This window comes from Haliotis cracherodii, unplaced genomic scaffold, assembly GCF_022045235.1.
Source record: "Haliotis cracherodii isolate W230 unplaced genomic scaffold, xgHalCrac1.p SCAF_2, whole genome shotgun sequence".
In the NCBI taxonomy this organism is placed as follows: domain Eukaryota; kingdom Metazoa; phylum Mollusca; class Gastropoda; order Lepetellida; family Haliotidae; genus Haliotis; species Haliotis cracherodii.
In genome coordinates this window covers 73,608,352-73,631,754 of record NW_027266275.1, presented here as the reverse complement: position 1 = coordinate 73,631,754, position 23,403 = coordinate 73,608,352, and the positions used below count along the sequence as shown (strand labels likewise).

Here is a 23,403-nt window from a genome sequence, read left to right as displayed (position 1 = left end):
CCTTGAGATCATATTTGATTGTCCGGTTTGGTTGAGTGTTATCTGCTAGCATGACAAGTAGCCACTTATAAATAGTCGTGGGAGCCAGTGATAGTTTAATCTTTACGTTTGTATTATACGTGATCGTGTGTATATGTGTAATCTTGTGAGTGTTAGTGAGAGCCGTGTTAGTGTAGTCGTGTACGTAAGTGCGCATCATCGCGCCAGTGCGTCTGTGCGTACGGGCACATTTATTACTGTAAGAATTAAAACCTGTTCTCATTAACCGTCAAATCTAACCGACACAGGTTTGAACGGTACATGGAAAACGTTTCAGAAAGTGAAATAAAAAAAGACATTCAGCTACAAAAATGATGTTGTAATACCATGGTGGGGATGTGACCAAAGGCTATTGAGGAGAGCATGCACCACACTGCGGCATGAAGGAATATGATGAAATACAGTGTTATCTCTCTGTTAAATTCAATTACAGATGGAGGGTCATGCAAAAATGTATTCATTCGGTCAACTTCATCATCTTCAGCATGCCAAACCTAATGGTTGCCCCATCCTATATAAGCTGCCAATCGCCGACACAAGCACATTGCAACCCACTCTCACACACACCGTTGTTGCGTCAAGCTCAATCAGGGCTGCGTGTTTTATACCACAGACTCCGTTACGTTATGTAAGAGTTCCGAACTATGTATGATGTATCAGCAGTTTGCTACATAATAATTCACCATTCTTTGTTTTGTTGACCACACGTAGACATAAAACAGATAAGATGGACAGGGAATATATAAACAGCGAAGATAAGTTAATGCGTCTGACAGCCCCGAGTATAAGTCCATATGGTTGGAAGAAGGTGTTCGAAGATGTGGAGGGAAGGCGGTATTGGCCATCTGTTTGTGACAAGTGTTTATGTATGCCGTAAACACTGTAATAATGAGGCAGATATGACTTATGCCACATATGAAAAGCTGTTTTAATATGTCAGATATGACGTACGTCATATAAGGGTAATCTGTAGTACTATGTGAAATTTGACGTTCGCCACGCATAGCTGTAATACTATGTGAGATTTGACGTTCGCCACGCATAGCTGTAATACTATGTGAGATTTAACGTACACTACACACATATAAGTTGTCATAGTATGTGAGATATGACGTACGTCAGATAAGGGTAATCTGTAGTACTATGTGAGATTTGACGTTCGCCCGCATAGCTGTAATACTATGTGAGATTTAACGTACACTACACACATATAAGTTGTCATACTATGACGTACGTCAGATAAGGGTTATCTCTAGCACTATGTCAGGTATAACGTAAGCCACGCACAGATAATCTGTAATAATATATGAGAATTGACGTACGCCTCGCATAGCTGTAATACTACATGAGATTTAACGTACACTACACACAAATAATCTGTAATAATATGTAATAGATGAGCCGTAATACGATGTGAGATTTGACGTACGCCACAAAAGAAGCTGCAATAACATGTGTGTTTTGGCGTACGTCATGTATAGATAAGTTGTAACATGTCAGATCTGACGCACGCCACGCACAGAAAATCTGTAATAAGGAGTGCGATATTACGTGCGCCATACAAGAATAAACTGCTATACAGTGAGAAGTATTACACATTAGTTTTGGTATAATTAATGATGACAATATCGAATACAGATATAATAAAACATGTAAGGCATTCTTCCTTACACAGGCACGCTACAATCGTGATGAGCGGCGTTCTTTCGAATACAGTTGCAATAAAACCATGTATGTCGCCCTTTCATAATCGTGTGCATAATTTACATTTATATGGAACATTCAACGTGAGATATAGCAACGATAAAACGGTTCAAGGTCAATACAAATCATTTCTCTGTCTTTTGAAGAAAGTGTCTATAAAAATGGATTATACAAATTCACTTCAACCTACACTTTGATATACAAGGGAAAATGAGCACACAGTCTATACGACACACTTCTAACTACGTAGCGTAACGTTTAAGGAGCTCCATACCCTATAATGAACTTAATGCGTGTTGACCTATCGTGTAATGATTGTTTGTTTGTTTGTTGTTTAATGCCACTCTCAGCACTATTCCAGCTATATGACGGCGGTCTGTAAATAATCGAGTCTGGACCAGACAATCCAGTGATTAATATCATGATCCACGCAATTGGGATACGATGACATGCATCAACCAAGTCAGCGAACCTGTCTACCCGATACCGTTAGTCGTCTCTTACGACAAGCATATTCACCTTTTTATGGCCAGTATGGGTTGCTGAAGACCTATTCTACTCCGGGACTTCACGGGTCTCGTGTAATGTGTCTTAAGGGTGTATTATAGGGGAGCGAGATTCTGACGGGGGAATTAAAGTAAAAATGACATAACTTGAACAATCGATGCCATCTACTTGTCATAAGACCTCTTAAAGAACCAGATACCTCAAGAAGAATCATCGACACAACATATAGGACACGTATTTCTGTGCCATTTTATCATTTCATGTATTTCTAAGCGTATATAACAGTAAAAATGAATCAGCAACACCTACCTGCACGTCCTCAAAGTTGGTGAAGAGAGACCCCTGGGACGGCATGGTGGACGCCCTCTTGTCGGCAGCACCGTAGTGGTCGAGGCCCCTAGAGGGAGATGAATACGGTGAGTTATACACGATACACGAAGGTAACATCGTCTTGGACATGGTTGTATCTGGTGCATAACACTCTGTATAAATAGATACACGGCTAGGTGGCTAGTACACGGCTAGAACACGCCTAGAACACGGCTACAGGTACAGAGACAGTCAAACCTCCGACTCGTATCCCAACATGGCGGAGCGCTACAGTTCCTGAGCAGTCAAAGAAAATAAACTTGTTGAGGAAAGACCATGGTAAAGCTGGTAGTCATGTACAAGTCATCTTCAACATTTGTCAAGATCAATATTTCCGAAACAAAGTTTTCCATATTTGAATATTCCCGAAAACACACTGAATGGGACACTAGGATTGTATGAGAGAGAATCTGACGCGTCTGTCATTCACACTGAAAACTATCAAGAAGCTCACAGCAATACTGACTCCACAATCACTCATATGCAGAGCTTCCAACAGCCTTGTTATAACATAAAGATCAGATCATTTTTCCAATGGCTATTACTTTCCATCGTTGACATGTGTAAAAGTGGGACTATATCCGTCTCCGGCCTGCATGTGATAGGTCCACGTTACAACACAGTGGCACATTTCAATTCACACAGCGCTGAAATAATTGAGTCGATTTTTACGGAGGCACAAGAAGACCCAACTGGAGGGATGGAGACAGTGGTGGTCAACTGCACACGGAGCCCAGTCCTGTGCCGGATTGCCTGGGGGGTGGGGAACAGAGACGCACGGGTCGGGAAACCACGCGATACCAGTATCAGAGATATGGACATCCGAATAATTGCTGTTACAGCAGGGAATGTTCCCTCCAGTGATAACTGAAATCAAGGACCTTTGATTTCGTAACAATTTCTTGGAGATGTGTCAGTTTATTGAGCCAGGTGCTACAGTGTTAGGGGTAGAGTATCTTGGGGTAGGGCCGGCGTCCGAATACCTCTCATACCCCGAGAGAGGCCCGTCTTTATTCAGTTTCTCCGAGATTGTTTACAATGAAACAGTAACTGACACTGACTCATTAGGATAAACACTCCCAAACAGATCAATCGCTGATCGTTGTCGGGTGAAAAGTAGTCCCCCATTTAAATGTTCTCAACAGGAAGTAGGGCAGCGTTTAGACGTCCCTGTTGACGCCGTGACGGGGGCACTTGCCTCCCTGTCAGGTTCTGATGAACGGCGTCGCATTCAACACATACACACCATTACACATAAAGTACGTTAAGTTTAAATCATTAACTCAAACTCAAACAAATCGTTCAAGTATTGCCCAGTCCAGCGGCGTAGCACACGGTCGCCGATTGAGACATGGGAATAGCGCTTTGCTGAGAGAGGAACTTCTATATTGTATAACTGACTGGGTTTCCCTGTGGTCAATACGCCTCGGTAATAAAGTGCGTCGTAGGGCTTTAGCTGGACACTTTACTGGGAGGGGACATCAGCGGGAACCGTAAACTTCAGATTGTTGTACAGCGATGGTCGTCAATGCGGTATTCTAATAGAATCATTGGGGCGGCCAGCCCGCCACTCGCTCGTTCCCTGATCTGTCAAACGTGCGCATGGTTAGGCCAGTCATGGCAGCAATGATTCAAGAGACCCTTTACCAAGTCGCCTGAGATAGGGTCCGTCAAATGGCATCGCAAATGGGAAAAGAGCAGTGGCGAACAAGTTTAATGGTTAATGAATGTACGCCCAACCGCACGATAGGCGACAGAGGAAACGCGTGTAGAGTTTGCCAATAACCACGCTAGTTAACCGCCGCTGATAAGGCTGTCCCATCAAATTCCACCCGTGTCTTCACTCAAAGGTGAAGCAATGACTACAGCATGCAGCGATTCGCCGTCAGGTTTCAATAGCGGCTCTAAAACAGATATCAAACCAGAGTAATTGTATTTAATGTTTCTTATGCAAACATCGTAACCTCTCGTGGATCTTGTGCAATCAATGAGGTTGTCTGGTTTAAAACGATTTTTGTCTACCCTGCTGAAGTGAGAGTTCATTAACGGACTACACATCATCACTGCACATGTAGCAACGCACGGCTTGTTCCGTGATGAGCTCAATACAACTAGACCGAACCCAGTCGGCACATCCATACATGCTTGCTCCGGGGCACTGACGGGGTTCGGGGGCCGGATAGGTACTACTGACAGTCGCCTCTACTAGAATCGATGCTTCTGTAAAAGGACTTTAACGAGTGTTTGTATAACTATTACGGGCGCTCCATAAAGATCACTACTTCCTTCTCTCCCCTTTGTTGTCGAGATTACCCCAGCTCGGAGTCAACTGCATCTTTTGCTGATGAATATAGCAGATTGCCATACTCTCGTGTAAACACACCACACATCAATTCCTCCACTCGATCAACAGGATGGCATTCCAATTAATTTCCAAACTAAGGGAGCGTCTCTAACAGTGTTGACACACAGACAATTCTTATGTCAGGGGTCAGACGCGGCGTTCCTGTGCCTCCTTGAGGACCTACACACGGGAGTGGGGATAGAACGGGGTCAGAAGCGGAGTTCCTGTGCCCCCTGGAGCAGCTACACACGGGGGTGGGGATAGAACGGAGTCAGACGCGGAGTTCCTGTGCCTCCTTGAGGACCTACACACGGGGTCGGGGATAGAACGGGGTCAGACGCGGAGTTCCTGTGCCCCCTGGAGAAGCTACACACGGGGGTGGGGATAGAACGGAGTCAGACGCGTCGTTCCTGTGCCTCCTTGAGGAGCTACCCACAGGGGTGGGGATAGAACGGGGTTCAGGCTTGATACAGGTATGGTGCTGGAGATTAGGGGTGGGGGTAGTTTGAGAGACGAGACATTGTATTGAGGTTTGAATGGGCGCGGGGCAACAGACAAGAGGTCAGGGGTGGTATTGGGGATGAGGATGGAACCTGGGGGCAGGGCTTGTGAGACTGGGTTGAGACACTGCGTTGAGACACTGGGGTGAGACACTGCGTTGAGACACTGGGGTGAGACACTGCGTTGAGACACTGGGGTGAGGTATGAAACTGGGCTCTGACTGAGGGTAAGGGTAGGGACTCGGTTTGAGGCTTAAGGGAGATTGATGTTCTAACTGGGGATTAGGTTAGACACTGTGGTGGCGACTTGGGGTTAGGCTACGACTGAGGGTAAGGTTTGGGACTCGGTTTGAGGCTTAAGGGAGATTGATGTTCTAACTGGGGATAAGGTTAGACACTGTGGTGGCGACTTGGGGTTAGGCTACGACTGAGGGTAAGGTTTGGGACTCGGTTTGAGGCTTAAGGGAGATTGATGTTCTAACTGGGGATAAGGTTAGACACTGTGGTGGCCCCTTTGGGTTAGGCTACGACTGAGGGGTGAAGCCAGGTCTGTGATGTAACGTGAGGGGTTGGTCCACCCCAAACCCCTTCCCCTCCGCCGCCCCACTGCTGTGTAAAGTATAGCTCCCGCAGTCAACCTGTTGCACTGCCTTCTGATCAATACCCCCAGTTCCATCTACCACTGATCCGTCAACGGAACCCCACGGTACAGTCACCACACACATAGCCTTGTACCTAACTCTCAGTCCCATCACGGAACAGTCGACACTTGAAACGATTACATGAGCCACTGAATCGTAAGCATTTGTTCCATATGAATCACTAACTATCTAATAAGGGTCTATCTGCTTCCACAGGGTCAAGGGTTAAGTAAGCCTCCGGCGAATGGTACCATTAAATGGTAGCTGCCGTGGTGAAGTATGTTCACAAGCTGTGTATTTCACTCCTTGATTTCTTCCCGAACACGCCCATCTCATGGTCCACATTGTGACCATGGTCCGGATAAGGCTCAGGTTAAGTGCTCAGGAGTGGATGTCTTTGAAAAGATGACCCATCTAACTCTTTGATTCTTTGAGGTCGAGAGACGCAGAACATGAAAGCAACGAACAGAGCATCTTTCCCATGTTTCACTGATTTGATGTGGTTAGTTGGCGTTGCTATAGCAACTTGTAATCAGCAAATCAAACTATATCAACTGGGGCGTTTTATTCCATAAACTTCATTTAATATCGACTAACATGGTTCAGAATTTAGCAATTTTATTGTATATTGTGAACAAGACTGTTCGTTAATATTCCCGCCGAAACAAGACTTCTATTAACGCTGCTTGCCCTGTTGGGAGATTGAGGAGTCCAACATCAAATATACGCAATAACGTCATGCACTTAAGGCTACGTCCAGATAAGTGATATTTGTAAGTGAGCTTGGAAACTTCAATATTAGTCACTGAACCTGTGAGATGCTGAGAACACGGGAATGACCCTGCTATGTTCAGACGGTCCGCAAACAACACATTACCATCTTGTTTCCGCTGTAACAGTGAGGGCGGGAGAGCCACGTGACAAATAGCTAATAGTCAAACGTTGTCTGTTGTCGAGCTGTCTGCCGCTACAACATCATCTACATGGATACAGGGGGAACACACATGGGCGAGCTGACCCCAACCAGTTTCGGGTACCGACCCCCACCCCCGACCCCCCTGACCACCCCAACCAAGAAATTAAGCTTTCATCCGACCGGTTCGGTACAGTGGATGTGTGTGATTCATACGCTACAGTAAACTACGTTTATGACGTACACGGTTATAACGAACTGATGAATATAACAAAACTTATTTTTTTGGTCCGGGTCGTTTGCTTATATGCTGTATATATTATGCTTATAACAAACTAAAATTAGTGGTCCCTTTGAGTTCGTTATAACCGTAGTTTTCTGTAGTTGGTTATCAGAGGTTATCACTTCCAAGGGTTATGCTAATGGTTTTTACAGCAGTCACATACAACTGGGTCATTAAATCATATTAAACAGGTTGTTATAGAAATCATATACATCCAGGCTATTACAGTACGCTAAACAAATGATTATTATATAAATTACAATTGGATCACTATAAAAGTCATATACAACGACGTCATTGCAGTATCAAACCATATTCAAGGTTAAGACAGAATGTTATACACATAGTTCATACAGAATGTTTTATACAAATAGTTAATACAGAATGTTATACAAATAGTTCATACAGAATGTTATATACAAATAGTTAATACAGAATGTTATACAAATGGTTCATACAGAATGTTAAATACAAATAGTTAATACAGTATGTTATATACAAAAAGTTAATATAGAATGTTCTACAAATAGTTAATACAGTATGTTATATACAAATAGTTAATACAAAATGTTATACAAATATTTAATGCAGAATGTTATATACAGATAGTTAAAACAGTATGTTATATACAAATAGTTAATACAGAATGTTATACAAATAGTTCATACATAATGTTTTTTACAAATAGTTAATGCAGTATGAAGTATTTGAAAGGTATTTAGAAGTTTGGAGAACCTGAATACATGACACTTTTTTATGGACAGCAACTTCTTTTATTTTTTGTACGTTTCAGAGCTACTTCTTGCTCCCTCAGTAGGTGAATGCTGAGTAAGTGCATAGAGTACTACATATAGTAGGTCTGAAACATCGTACAGAGAATAAAAGAAGTTGCTATCCATAAAAATGAGGCAAGTATTTAATACAGTATGTTATGAAAATTAGTTCAAACTATTAGGACTACAGGATTCCTTTACAATGAGGTTGGCGAACAATGTTTATATAATGGGATATTAGAGGTTTCCATATACTACTTGGCCTGGAGAGGATTGAATGAAACTAAAGTAGAATTACGTATTTTATGAAAAAAAGTTAAAACTATCAGGATTTGCATCAGGATTACAGGATTCCTTTACAATAGGGTTGGTGAACAATGATTATATAAAGGGATATTAGAGGTTTACATACACTACTTGGCCTGGAGAGGATTGAATGAAGCTAATGTTGAGTTATGTGACGCTTTCTTTGGTCTCCCCTCCCAAATTGTAACCAGTATGTTATATATCCCTCTGCGTTGCCGATTACCGAAGACATCACAGGAACCCCATCTATCACAATCTTACGAAAAACATGTCTCCAAATCAAAGTATTTTTGTTCTTATTGTGTGTCTTATAAGAGATGTTTGATTAAATCTGTCTTTCGGAAATGAACGACGAAGCAGACCGAGCTTGTCAGGACGGCAACTGAGCGCTATCAAATGATAGTTTTCTCTCTATGTCATCATTCAACATTAATTCAATTTCTAAGCTAGTAATTTAGCCGATAAAATCCCTCTTTAGATTGTGTTCACTTAGTTTACAAAAAGCAGTCTGGTAGCTGTATTGATTATTACGTAAGACAGTGTTTTAGGGAGAGCGGGCTTACCGATCTCACTCTGATGACAAGGTTGAAGTAATACAATTTGAATCGCCTCTCGAGAGAGTGCAAGTTTCATCTGAAGATACTGTCTCTTTATTGGCGAACCTAATTTAATTTTACTCTTGGCCTCTCTGCTCGAAATTCTCCTCCTCAAAAGAAATAAACTTAATTTAAATTGCACCATTCAGAGATCCATGACGAGCCAGTAATCCCACTCGTCTCGTGTAATGACGTCAGCCAGTCGTGACGTCATCAGCTACTGAGACAACGAAGTCAGCCTTTTTCCCGACTAAGTACCCCCTTCAGAGACTGACGGCCCACCGACGACCGAATTAGCTTGGGTGGGAGGAGGCAATTGACACGAGCTACTTAGGGTAAGGGATAGAGGTAATCTCAGCGAACAAAGCTCTTCTGGACCTAAATGTGGCTGGCGCGTCATGAAGTATAGACAGAAGACGGTCAACATCTACCGCAGGGCCATCCATTGAACACGTCGCTGACAACTCGGGGATATCAGGGACATCCTATAGGGGATGTAGAGCATCAAGGTCAGAATATAGGATCTGGAGTGATTGAACAAGCATAGACCATCTAACAAGATTAAGAGACATTACACCATGCTGCTCAGTTCACATGTTCTATACTCAGAGATAGGCAGACCGTCATGCCAGCTCTGAGGTTAATTAAAAGCACAGACCATTATGTTGGTGCAGAGAGCTTAGCATAGATATAGACCATCCGTCCATACCGGACTGTCTTGATGGTCTTCCTTTACAGGGGAGTGAGTTTGGTTTAACGCCGCTTTTTACGTTATTCCAGTTATATCCCGGCGTGTCAGCTTAATGTGGGAGGAAAGCTCGAAGTAATGCAGGTCTCAGGCGTTTACCACTTCGGTGAAACCCACGGGCACGGGTATGGTGCTGACAAAAAAGAAACGAACCGGGATTCGAACCCACAATCATAGGTTTCTGGCGTCCCCAAGGGACGCAACTCTGCACAGCGAATTTCGGCGCCTTAGACAACTGGGCCACCCGTGCCCCCACGTTTACTGGACCGTGACGTGTTCACGATGAAGGCCACCTTGATGTGAAACACCCTTCTACATGGCTATAACAAATTAGACAAACAGACCTGGATTTGAAAGATTATGTTCAGAGGGAGATTCCTGCATGGGTCAGAGAGTGTAATGAAAGACACAGATATTAGAATTTGATTATGGGAGATTAATAAAAAGATAAGGACCAATCCGCTGGTTTAAGATGAATTTAAACTAAATTAGCATGGTACATCGCTTACCAATTATACTGTGATGTTTGTTGTAAGAACTGGGTGTAAGAGACATTTGTCCGCTTGATTAAGAACTACTCGCGGCCAACCATTATGCAGGATTCAGAGGGATACATCTAGACCGTCCTCCTGGGACAAACAAGAATGTAGAACAAAGACACTGAAGACTTCCCCAAGACCGTGCTACCGGACACAGCAGGAACATGATGTGGACGATCCATCTGGCAACATGAAGTCAATGCCTAGCGGTATATACAGGTTTATTTTATACAGGTATATATATATATATATATATATATATATATATATATATATATATATATATATATATATATATATATATATATATATATATATATATATATATATATATACTAGTATATACCAGTATAAAGTATATATATATATACGAAGCACCATGTCCCAGGTCAAGCACATAGTGGTAGTGGGTGTTGTCTGGTGCCCCGGAGCACCTTGCCTAACCCTAGCTAGGCTGAGTATAAGACCTTCTCTCTCTTCTGACTTTCATCTCTGGACCAAGGACAATATAGCCAAGGTGACCTTTGAAATGAAATCTTCATTCAGACAAAGGTTGTCCGAAATCGGTCACTATGACAGTAGTTCCACGTCTCGACTACGTAGCATGTGACAGAGGATGTGTCAGGGTATGTCGCCTGCACTAATGATGGTTACATCGGCATTGTTATCATTTTCACCGCCAAAAGAAACGCGAACCATAGAAACAAATATAGTAGAATATACGTTAAGAAGAGATGTTTCCGACGTGTACCATTTAATGACAAAACATGTGATCAGTAAGTGTTACGGGGTGTCTTTATTCTTATCACGATATGCTGAATGTGATTTTCAAACTTTACACGCTAATTCTGCAAGAGAGTGAATGAGTGAGTGAGTATGGTTTTACGCCGTTTTTAGCAATATTCCAGCAACATCACGGCGGGGGACACCAGAAATGGGCTTCACACATTGTACCCATGTCGGGAATCGAACCCGGCTCTAGGCTACCCGACCACCCCTCTGCAAGAGAGAAATGGTACATCTCGAGTCATGGATCTTTGACGTCACATGTGATACGTCGGTTCACACAACATAACAGTATGTTCGTTTGCGCATGACATCAGTCTAATGCCTCTGGAATATGAGTAATACGTCATAACCAACATGTAAGGTATTCGCGTTTATTTTAGCGGTGAGTATATACACTATCGGTGACAACCAATTACATCAATGCTAAATGGACACTGCCTACTCCTTATTGTCGCCTATGTTCGTGTACAACAAGTTTCTTGTAACATGCAGACTCAGTAAGTTGAAAATATTGTCGATTACAACCCAATAATTGCAGACACTGAGCTGCACCGAGCGTCGTTGCCAACATCCCCCAGCACCATCCCGATACATCGGCACGAGCAACCATCGACACCCAAACCAAACCACACATGACAGGGTTACAATGTCTTAAGAAAGACACAAACATGCCAAAATCAATGACGACAAATTGAGAAAGTATATAGTTTGTGAGTTGCCGGTGGTGACTGGCGGTGTCAGTACGAGGGGGTGTTACGGGGGAGGGGACGAGCGCTCGGCACCGGTTTGCACTTAACACTAGTCCACCTTCGTGCTTCATCGTTTGTCAGTGTCACCTAAACACTTTATTGGATATTAAATAGGGATTCCGGAACACAATCCCACATCTCAGAAGGGAAAGTAATCAATGATACGTAAGCTGTGGATATGTGTAGCGATCCGGTGGTATCTCAGCACATTGCAAAAGCACCGTCGGCGAGAGGATCGTATCAGCAGCGTCTGACAGTAGTCGGTAGCATGATATTGTTCACATTTGATAGAATGCAGGTAACCTTAAACTTTCTCAACCTACTCAATCACAGGTACCCATTATCCTATCTTAGTTGATTTCAAGTCACTACATCCCTGACCCAGTGACTGAAAGGGTTCATCAACCGATTTGGTGACCATACTTGCACTGGGACCGTCAACCGTAATCCTGGTTGCACGGGCTGGGACCATCAACCTTTGTCCTGGTTGCACGGGGTGGGTCTATCAACCGTAATCCTGGTTGCACGGGCTGGGACCATCAACCGTATTCCTGGTTGCACGTGGTGGGACCATGAACCGTCGTCCTAGTTGCACGGGGTGGGTCTGTCAACCGTAATCCTGGTTGCACGGGCTGGGACCATCAACCGTCGTCCTGGTTGCACGGGCTGGGACCATCGACCGTATTCCTGGTTGCACGGGGTGGGTCTATCAACCGTAATCCTGGTTGCACAGGCTGGGACCATCAACCGGAGTGCTGATTGCACGGGGTGGGGTCATCAACCGTAACAGACCTTGTTACCCACATCTTGATTTGTGTGTTGTTGTGAAAAGCGATCTCAACGCTACTGTGATATTAACTCCCATATCTTAACAAAGACTTACGACAGTCGTGGCGCTAAGGTTCTTCTGGACAACGGCACTAGGGTGTGTGTAACAGGGAGAGGCTGGGTCAAGGTGTGTGTAACAGGGAGAGGCTGCGTCAGGGAGTGTGTAACAGGGGGCGACTGGGTCAGGGAGTGTGTAACAGGGAGAGGCTGCGTCAGGGAGTGTGTAACAGGGAGAGGCTGCGTCAGGGAGTGTGTAACAGGGAGAGGCTGCGTCAGGGAGTGTGTAACAGGGAGAGACTGTGTCAGGATGTGTGTAACAGGGAGAGGCTGCGTCAGGGAGTGTGTAACAGGGAGAGGCTGCGTCAGGGAGTGTGTAACAGGGAGAGGCTGCGTCAGGGTGTGTGTAACAGGGAGAGACTGGGTCAGGGAGTGTGTAACAGGGAGAGGCTGCGTCAGGGAGTGTGTAACAGGGAGAGGCTGCGTCAGGGAGTGTGTAACAGGGAGAGACTTGGTCAGGGTGTGTGTAACAGGGAGAGACTTGGTCAGGGAGTGTGTAACAGGGAGAGGCTGCGTCAGGGAGTGTGTAACAGGGAGAGGCTGCGTCAGGGAGTATGTAACAGGGAGAGACTTGGTCAGGGAGTATGTAACAGGGAGAGACTTGGTCAGGGAGTGTGTAACAGGGAGAGACTTGGTCAGGGAGTGTGTAACAGGGAGAGACTTGGTCAGGGAGTGTGTAACAGGGAGAGACTGGGTCAGGGAGTATGTAACAGGGAGAGACTTGGTCAGGGAGAGTGTAACAGGGAGAGACTTGGTCAGGGAGTGTGTAACAGGGAGAGACATGGTCAGGGAGTGTGTAACAGGGAGAGGCTGCGTCAGGGAGTGTGTAACAGGGAGAGACTTGGTCAGGGAGTGTGTAACAGGGAGAGACTTGGTCAGGGAGTGTGTAACAGGGAGAGGCTGCGTCAGGGAGTGTGTAACAGGGAGAGGCTGCGTCAGGGAGTATGTAACAGGGAGAGACTTGGTCAGGGTGTGTGTAACAGGGAGAGGCTGCGTCAGGGAGTATGTAACAGGGAGATGCTGCGTCAGGGAGTGTGTAACAGGGGAAGACTAGGTCAGGTGTGTGTAACAGGGAGAGACTTGGTCAGGGAGTGTGTAACAGGGCGAGACTTGGTCAGGGAGTGTGTAACAGGGAGAGGCTGGGTCAGGGAGTGTGTAACAGGGAGAGACTAGGTCAGGTGTGTGTAACAGGGAGAGACTGGACCATGATGTGTCTAACAGGGAGAGACTGGACCATGATGTGTCTAACAGGGAGAGGCTGGACCATGGTGTGTCTAACAGGGAGAGGCTGGACCAGGATGTGTGTAACAGGGAGAGACTGGACGATGATGTGTATCAGGGGAGACTGGACCACTATGTGTGTAACAGGGGGAGACTGGACCAGGATGTGTGTAACAGGGGGAGACTGGACAACTATGCGTGAAAAAGGGGAGGCTGGACCAGGATGTGTGTAACAGGGGGAGACTGGACCAGGATGTGTGTAACAGGGGGAGACTGGACCAGGGTCTGTGTAACAGGGGGAGACTGGACCAGGGTCTGTGTAACAGGGGGAGACTGGACCAGGATGTGTGTAACAGGGGGAGGCTGGACCAAGATGTGTGTAACAGGGGGAGGCTGGGCCAGGATGCGTGTAACAGGGGGAGACTGGACCAGGATGTGTGTAACAGGGGGAGGCTGGACCAAGATGTGTGTAACAGGGGGAGGCTGGGCCAGGATGCGTGTAACAGGGGGAGGCTGGGCCAGGATGCGTGAAACAGGGGGAGACTGGACCAGGATGTGTGTAACAGGGGGAGGCTGTACCAGGATGTGTGTAACAGTTATAGAACTATTGAATAGCGTCCCTACCCACCGCTTACACCGCGACTACAACTGCTATGTCTTCCCCTATGTAGCCAGGTATTCCTTACTCCACACAACGAGAACATCCAGGGTTTCCTCCACTCTGCCAAGATGTTGACATTTGCCCCAATAGGGCTGCTGATTGCTAACACCAACCACCAGATATAGAAACAACGCTACCTCATCACACCTGTACTAATTGGGGATTTGCAGCATGTGGCAACAGAATAGAGATATAGCGTTCTCTTACACAACACACTACCTGCGAGAGATCCCCATCAGCACATTCCACCGAGTTACATACCATGGACATGTACATCAACACATTTATTACAGAGGTAAGAACATCTCCAGAAAGAGGTACATTACTGCTACATCAGAAGAAATTCTTGAAGCAGAGTAAATTACCATCGTAATAACGTCCAACGTGAAGCATTCTGTGTTATAACTGAAACTGTGCAAAGCGGCGTCAACAGATCAAATCAATGAAACATTCTACCATGACATGGAGAATGCTTGATTCTGATTGGTCAAAATATGATTAAAATCTGGTATCTATGTTATTTCATACCTCAAAGTAACATTCCTCTTCACACAAAATAAACCTTGCGTATGAAAAAACCTATTTATCGATACCCTACAAATTGATGCATACAGTAAAACACGGATATAACGAACACGGATATAACGAACTGATTTCTCCGGTCCCGTGTAGTTTGTTATATCTATGTTCTACTGTACAACAATGCCGATGACCCATAAGAACAACAGCTGATGAAAAATGATGAAATATGTTATTATCCAAAAGGAGAATTCTTTGAAAAGTGCTGGCAGATGAAACGCATTTTATTTGACACATACAACATAACAGAAAGGTTCGAATGCAAGACAAGGTTTAACGATAATTTCAAATACGATCTAAGAGGTATTATCAACCACAAGGTAGGAGTGTATACTCGTTACTTAATAAGTGATCTTGATCAGATAACATTTAATTAGATGAATTTAGAACATTTTGTTTCATATGACATTTTGGTTGACATTAAAAGTTCTTAATTTGCACTCAAAATTGAATCTTTGTTTATACTAAATTAAAACATTACCGATCACATAAAACACACACTAACCACTGTTGCATGACTACAAAATCAACGGTCACACAAACAAGCAGTCTCTCTGACCCCCTCGAGTCGCATAATGCCGACTCGTAAGCAGCTAAAAACGGCGCTATTCAGTTATACTTCAGGTTGGTTCCATTGGCAAAGAGTTTGTGCCAACAGGCTCACTTCGATCAGTACATCGACGCGTTAATGGTGAACACAATAACAGATCGTGGTTGTTCTCTGGGTTCATGCAGTTTGTAAATAACACTGTCACCATAGAAACTATTTGACAGCCATGGGCAGAGACGAGCATGGAAGTAGGACCATATATATAGAATGTCAATGCAAAAGCATAATCAGTCTATATTATGCGCCGAAACAGATTCCATTTGGCGTAAAGGGCAAAATAGTTGTGCAAATTACATGAATAGACCACTGAACATCTGTGATAACTTGTCCTGCCCTCCTGGTAGCACTCGCCATTCACATAATTTGCAAAAAAATATAAGTATTATTGCTTGACGTTATGTCGAAGTTCGGTGTGGAGAGATAGTCATTCTAAATAAGCATTATATTTATTGGGGAGATATTTGAAATCAACTGGTATATGAATGCAACTTCAAAATGACTGAAATGTTGATTTAATAGTTATTTGAGAAATAAGAAGTTTCGCGTTTTCTGTTACTATTCCTACAACCTGTCTCCCCGCAATGGAAGATGCCATTTTGATTTCTAAGAAACGACTTGGGTGAGTCCAAGGAGTGCAAAATGCAACAGTTTGCGATGAAATGAAATAAATATCAATTTAATTCTTTAATGTATGAAAGGCCACAGGTCCATATAAAATGGAGTTTTATAAGATACAAAGCCCAGAAATAAATATCCATGATGTGTTATTTCATTAATTCGTATTTAAAATATATGTATTTTGTAGCAATTATTTTGAACTAGTCGGTAAATATGAGAGATCAATTTTGAACTCAATTATGAGTAATATTCATCATGTTGTAACAAACTCTGACCCCTTTTGGGCGCGTTCTAAGACAGCCGGCTCATCTGCCCATGTGTAAGTACGCCTTCAAAGACAGAAGCCTTTTCAAAGCGCCCTTGTGGTCATAATAGAAGGGAAGTAAACTTAGCTGTTTACAAAGATTTGAACTGTAGATTTGAATACCTCTTATATAAATTTCGAAAAGAGGGCTTTATATCTAACCTTTATACAAATCGATATGGTATCCATCCTGCCATTCACAGAATGCTTCAGGGCTTTAAAGCACCCAACCAGCCACATAAGGCTTCAAAGTATCAAAAAGAATATTCAATACTTCATAATGTTGCAGAGTGTCATATAATGATTCAAAGGTATCAAACTCATCATACAATCCTTCAAAGTAGCAACCATTATTTGATCCCTCAATGTATCCATCCCTTCGCAATATTGATGAAGATGCCACCCCTTCACAGTATGTTTCAATGAATCAAGTTGTCAATCCTTCACAAATGTTTTAATGAATCAAGATGTCAACCCTACATACCATGTTTGAATGCATCAATATGCCACCCCTTCAGAAAATGTTTCAGTGGATCAAGATATCAATCCTACATAAAATGTTTAATGAATCAAGATGTCAACAATTCACACAATGTTTAAAGAAATCAAGATGTCAATCCTTTATACAGTCTTTCAATGCATCAAGATGTCAACCCTTTATACCATGTTCCAATGGATCAAGATGTCATTCTTACATACTATGTTAAAATGCAACAAGATGTCAACCCTTTATACAATGTTTCAATGCATCAAAATGTCAACCCTTCACACAGTGTTTCAATGCATCAAGATATGAACCCTACATATCATGTTTCAATGAATCAAGATGCCAACCTTACATACAATGTTTCAATGGACCAAGATGTCCACCCTACATATCATGTTTCAATGCATCAAGATGTCAACCCTTCACACAGTGTTTGAATGCATCAAGATATGAACCCTACATAGAATGTTTCAATGAATCAAGATGCCAACTCTTCACACACTGTTTCAATGCATCAAGATATGAACCCTACATATCATGTATCAATGAATCAAGATGCAAACCTTACATACAATATTTAATGCACCAAGATGTCAACCCTTCACACAATGTTGCAATGCCTCAAGATGTCAATCCTTTATACAATGTTTCAATGCATCAAGATGTCGACCCTTCATACAATGTTTCAATGGATCAAGGTGTCATCCTTACAGACAATGTTTCAATGCAACAAGATGCCAACCCTTTATACAATGTTTAATTGCATCAAGATGTGAACCCTTCACACAATGTCTCCTCTCTGTGTATCTGTAACACAGTAGGATGTCCAGACTCTCTGTGTATCTGTAACACAGTAGGATGTCCAGACTCTCTGTGTATCTGTAACACAGTAGGATGTCCAGACTCTCTGTGTATCTGTAACACAGTAGGATGTCCTGACTCTCTGTGTATCTGTAACACGGTAGGATGTCCAGACTCTCTGTGTATATGTAACACAGTAGGATGTCCAGACTCTCTGTGTATCTGTAACACGCTAGGATGTCCAGACTCTCTGTGTATATGTAACACAGTAGGATGTCCAGACTCTCTGTGTATCTGTAACACGGTAGGATGTCCAGACTCTCTGTGTATCTGTAACACAGTAGGATGTCCAGACTCTCTGTGTATTTGTAACAGGCTAGGATGTCCAGACTCTCTGTGTATCTGTAACACGCTAGGATGTCCAGACTCTGTGTATCTGTAACACAGTAGGATGTCCAGACTCTGTGTGTATCTGTAACACGCAAGGATGTCCAGACTCTCTGTGTATCTGTAACACAGTAGGATGTCCAGACTCTCTGTGTATCTGCAACACAGCAGGCTGTCCAGCCACTTTGTAAATCTGTAACACGGTAGGATGTCCAGACTCTCTGTGTATCTGTAACACAGTAGAATGTCCAGACTCTCTGTGTATCTGCAAAACAGCAGGCTGTCCAGCCACTTTGTAAATCAATAACACAGTAGGATGTCCAGACTCTCTGTGTATCTGTAACACAGCAGGCTGTCCAGCCACTTTGTAAATCTGTAACACGGTAGGATGTCCAGACTATCTGTGTATCTGTAACACAGCAGGCTGTCCAGCCACTTTGTAAATCTGTAACACGGTAGGATGTCCAGACTCTCTGTATCTGTAACACAGCAGGCTGTCCAGTCACGTTGTAAATCTGTAACACGGTAGGATGTCCAGACTCTCTGTGTATCTGTAACACAGTAGGATGTCCAGACTCTCTGTGTATCTGTAACACAGCAGGATGGCCAGACTCTCTGTGTATCTGTAACACAGCAGGCTGTCCAGCCACTTTAGTATATCTGCAACACGGTAGGATCTCCAGACTCTCTGTGTATCTGTAACACAGCAGGCTGTCCAGTCACTTTGTAAATCTGTAACACGGTAGGATGTCCAGACTCTCTGTGTATCTGTAACACAGTAGGATGTCCAGACTCTCTGTGTATCTGTAACACAGCAGGATGGCCAGACTCTCTGTGTATCTTTAACACAGTAGGATGTCCAGCCACTTTGTATATCTGTAACACGGTAGGATGTCCAGACTCTATGTGTATCTGTAACACAGCAGGCTGTCCAGTCACTTTGTAAATCTGTAACACGGTAGGATGTCCAGACTCTCTGTGTATCTGTAACACAGCAGGATGGCCAGACTCTCTGTGTATCTTTAACACAGCAGGCTGTCCAGCCACTTTAGTATATCTGCAACACGGTAGGATGTCCAGACTCTCTGTGTATCTGTAACACAGCAGGCTACCCAGTCACTTTGTAAATCTGTAACACGGTAGGATGTCCAGACTCTCTGTGTATCTGTAACACAGTAGGATGTCCAGACTCTCTGTGTATCTGTAACACAGTAGGATGTCCACACTCTCTGTGTATCTGTAACACAGCAGGATGGCCAGACTCTCTGTGTATCTTTAACACAGCATGCTGTCCAGCCACTTTAGTATATCTGCAACACGGTAGGATGTCCAGACTCTCTGTGTATCTGTAACACAGTAGGATGTCCAGACTCTCTGTGTATCTGTAACACGGCAGGATGTCCAGACTCTCTGTGTATCTGCAACACGGCAGGCTGTCCAGCCACTTTGTATATATGTAACACAGTAGGATGTCCAGACTCTCTGTGTATCTGTAACACGGCAGGATGTCCAGACTCTGTGTGTATCTGTAACGCTGTCTGTGCTTATGTTCTGCTTGTTGTGTTAATGAAATCCCGCTGTCTGTGTGTATGTTACAACACACATTGAATGGGGTTCAAAATATCTATGTACTCATTAAAACGGAAATACAATAATCTCCCGGCACACGAGAATGTGTTTATTGCAGTTGTTTAGCATAGAGAGCTAAAGGTTAGCAAGAAATCGGTAATATCAGAATTCTACAGAGCAATTACCAATAGGAAGGTTTATAACCGGGCGGTTGATTACACGTCTCATCAGTGAGAACCTTTATACATTCAGATGTGCTTGATAGCCCTGGTGATGGTTCAGCCTGGTCAGGTTAGTACCTGTGTGGTAGAAGATTGGTGGGTCAGGTTAGTCCCTGTGTGCTGGGAGAGGGGTGGGTCAGGTTAGTCCCTGTGTGTTGGGAGAGGGGTGGGTCAGGTTAGTCCCTATGTTGTAGGAGATTGGTGGGTCAGGTTAGCCCCTGTGTGTTGGGAGAGGGGTGGGTCAGGTTAGTTCCCGTGTGAGGGGAGATTGGTTGGTCAGGTTAGTCCCTATGTTGTAGGAGATGGGTGGGTCAGGTTAGTTCCCGTGTGAGGGGAAATTGGTTGGTCAGGTTAGTCCCTATGTTGTAGGAGATTGGTGGGTCAGGTTAGTCCCTGTGTTGTAGGATCTTGGTGGGTCAGGTTAGTCCCTTTGTTGTAGGAGATTGGTGGGTCAGGTTAGTCCCTTTGTTGTAGGAGATTGGTGGGTCAGGTTAGTCCCTTTGTTGTAGGAGATTGGTGGGTCAGGTTAGTCCCTATGTTGTAGGAGATTGGTGGGTCAGGTTAGTCCTTATGTTGTAGGAGATGGGTGGGTCAGGTTAGTTCCCGTGTGAGGGGAAATTGGTGGGTCAGGTAAGTCCCTATGTTGTAAGAGATTGGTGGGTCAGGATAGTCCCTATGGTGTAGGAGATTGGTGGGTCAGGATAGTCCCTATGGTGTAGGAGATTGGTGGGTCAGGATAGTCCCTATGTTGTAGGATATTGGTGGGTCAGGTTCGTTCCTGTGTGAGGGGAGATTGATGGGTCAGGTTAGTCCCTGTGTGAGGAGAGAGGGGAGGGTCAGGTTAGTCCCTGTGTGAGGGGAGATGGGTCGGTCAGGTTTATCCCTATATAATGAATAATTTGCATACACATTAGAACAAGTTTGGGGATCTTTCACGGGAGGAATTTTTAGTATAAGTTAGCCGTTTCTGATTTCGTGTAGTACTAACAAAAAATCGGCTTGAAAGAGTGAAAGTCAGTGAGGACTTGTTCTACTGTTTTGATGACTACTTGTTGTCTAAAGATTGGTTCAACCAGATATAATTATAACCTGTCTCTTTTTAAATACTCAACTTTGTATAAAAGGGAATTTTGTTGGGAACGTTCAGATTATCTAAGTAACCAACGATTCAGCATAATAATTTTGGAATTAAAGAAGATGTACAGAAATCTATAAATATGGGATTAAATCATTTATAAAGCACATTAAAACATGCATCTCGAAGTCAAAATTCCTTTAAGCATTATTTGTGACGCAAAACATCAAAAACCTACTCGTATTCCGGAAACTACCGAGGGTTAATGAGCAGAATTGTCATCACGCGAATTGTCCTAGTGGAGAGTTGATTTGAAGACGATAACTGTTTCTGTATGGTGTTTTTTGGTAGATTACCAGCGTTCGCTGTTGCTCACTGAACTTATCCACATATTCTTCTATATCAGTATAAGCCCGTGGTTAGTCAACATAGTCGTGACTGCAGCGCGGAATGGATGGAAGAGGTACCGAGTGAAGACGATCAACTAGATGTGAACACGGAAAGACTAGGTAAAACAATCTGATATAAACGCTACCCTTACATTTCTAAATAAAACAGATGTTTATCAATACAATAATCGTGAGACACTTTTGTATAAAATGTGACAGGTGAATAGCGACGCTTACCATTGTCAAAACATTGTTCACTGTGTTAATTGTGTTTATGCCAAACATAGCACAGGGCTAAAGCTAAATTTGTTTTCTATGCAAATGAATGTTATGTGTTAATTGTTTTTTCTAGTGATGGTTGGTTCAGTTAACACTGCCGTGTAGCAGTAATATAACAGTAATATGTACATAGAGGGATATCAGGGGCTGACAGACCCTGATACAAATATATCAACTCTAGCCCATGCAAGTCTATAATGTTTGGCAAGTCTAGATTACTGAAGTATCTGAAAATGAAGAGAATCACTGGGCTCCTTTTTTATTATATTTTTATTAAGATAACTGAACAACTGTTTTTTCTCTACGATATGTTCATTTCAGAGACTATATGTTAGTCTATGGCTGACATTACATGCACATAACGTACTACAAGCACACTGGCTCTACTTGTCTTATTCCAAAACGTCCATCATTATAACATGAACTACCACACAAGAGAGAGACACAAACGAAGAGTAAAATAAACACAGGGATTTATATAACAACAAATAAAGGAACTAAAAATACCAGTCACATTATAATTTATCTCCAAATGTACACCAAATTCTTATCTCACCTAAAACAGTTGTTGGTCAACAATGACCTATCCTAGATTTGCACAGAGACAATGACTGAAATAATCGTGGGTGATGGATCCAGAGGCTGGATTCATGGGTCACCCCCTCCCCGCCCTTTTGAAATCAACAACCAGTAAAAGCATCCCTCCTCACCGAGGATAAAAACAATAACCATATATCCAATATAATAACTGTCACGCAAATACCTTTTCACATTGTCATTTATTGTAAAATCATTCTCTATGCAAATAATATGTACTTCATATTTTTTTTATTGTTCATATCTAAGACCTATATCATCTATCCTGTTTTCATATAAAAAGGGTGTAAATAATATAATGTACGCGGTGGTGAGTATTAACGTGTTATATATTCTTTTTTTTAAACGAGGACTCAATTAATTTCAAGGGTTACAGATACTGTTCATTAAGAAGATTCTCAACTTCAAGTCCAGTTTATTAAAGACGTCCCAAAAATGTAGAACAGTTTATCCTGTTTGTGAATAAAAATACAGTGGACCTCCCTGCAGAATCAGACACATACAACGTTTTCAAGTACGCAAGACCATGAACTGAATACATGAATTTATGTTCACAAAAACTGTACCAAATGACATTGCCTTAGCATGTAATCTGATAAATGTGCATGGTCCTTTGTGATTGTTGTACGATGCACGTCAGTCATGGAGTATATTTATCAATGAATGCTTAATTTATTTTCGTAACCAAATTTTTTTAGTATGTCTGGATCTCTCTCATAGACAGATGCCTAAAATGCAAGAAGTGTGAGTGAGTTTATGCTTTACGTCACATCGGCAATATTTCAGCCATATCGTGACGGTAAAATGCAAGAAACGCAAAACGGCATGTTCAGTCGTTTCCAAACTTTCCTCGCTAAGTCGGCCTCTTGCTTAAACATTTTAAGAAATGACACCTGGTTCTTTTGTTTGATGAACTAGTA

General features: G+C 43.1%; 1 protein-coding gene across 3 annotated transcripts in view; it reads right to left on the bottom strand.

Annotated features, from left to right (window-relative positions):
- LOC139469619 (short transient receptor potential channel 7-like) overlaps window positions 1-23,403 on the bottom strand; it is a 177,458-nt gene that overhangs the window by 107,134 nt on the left and 46,921 nt on the right. For 2 of the 3 annotated variants that reach the window (XM_071251839.1, XM_071251840.1), the window contains exon 1: window positions 2,560-2,786. In XM_071251839.1, the coding sequence (XP_071107940.1) occupies window positions 2,560-2,709 (150 nt within the window). In that variant the 5' untranslated portion in view covers window positions 2,710-2,786. Of the gene's footprint in view, window positions 1-2,559; window positions 2,787-23,403 lie in introns of those variants that run through there. The other variant, XM_071251841.1, reaches the window with a different exon arrangement.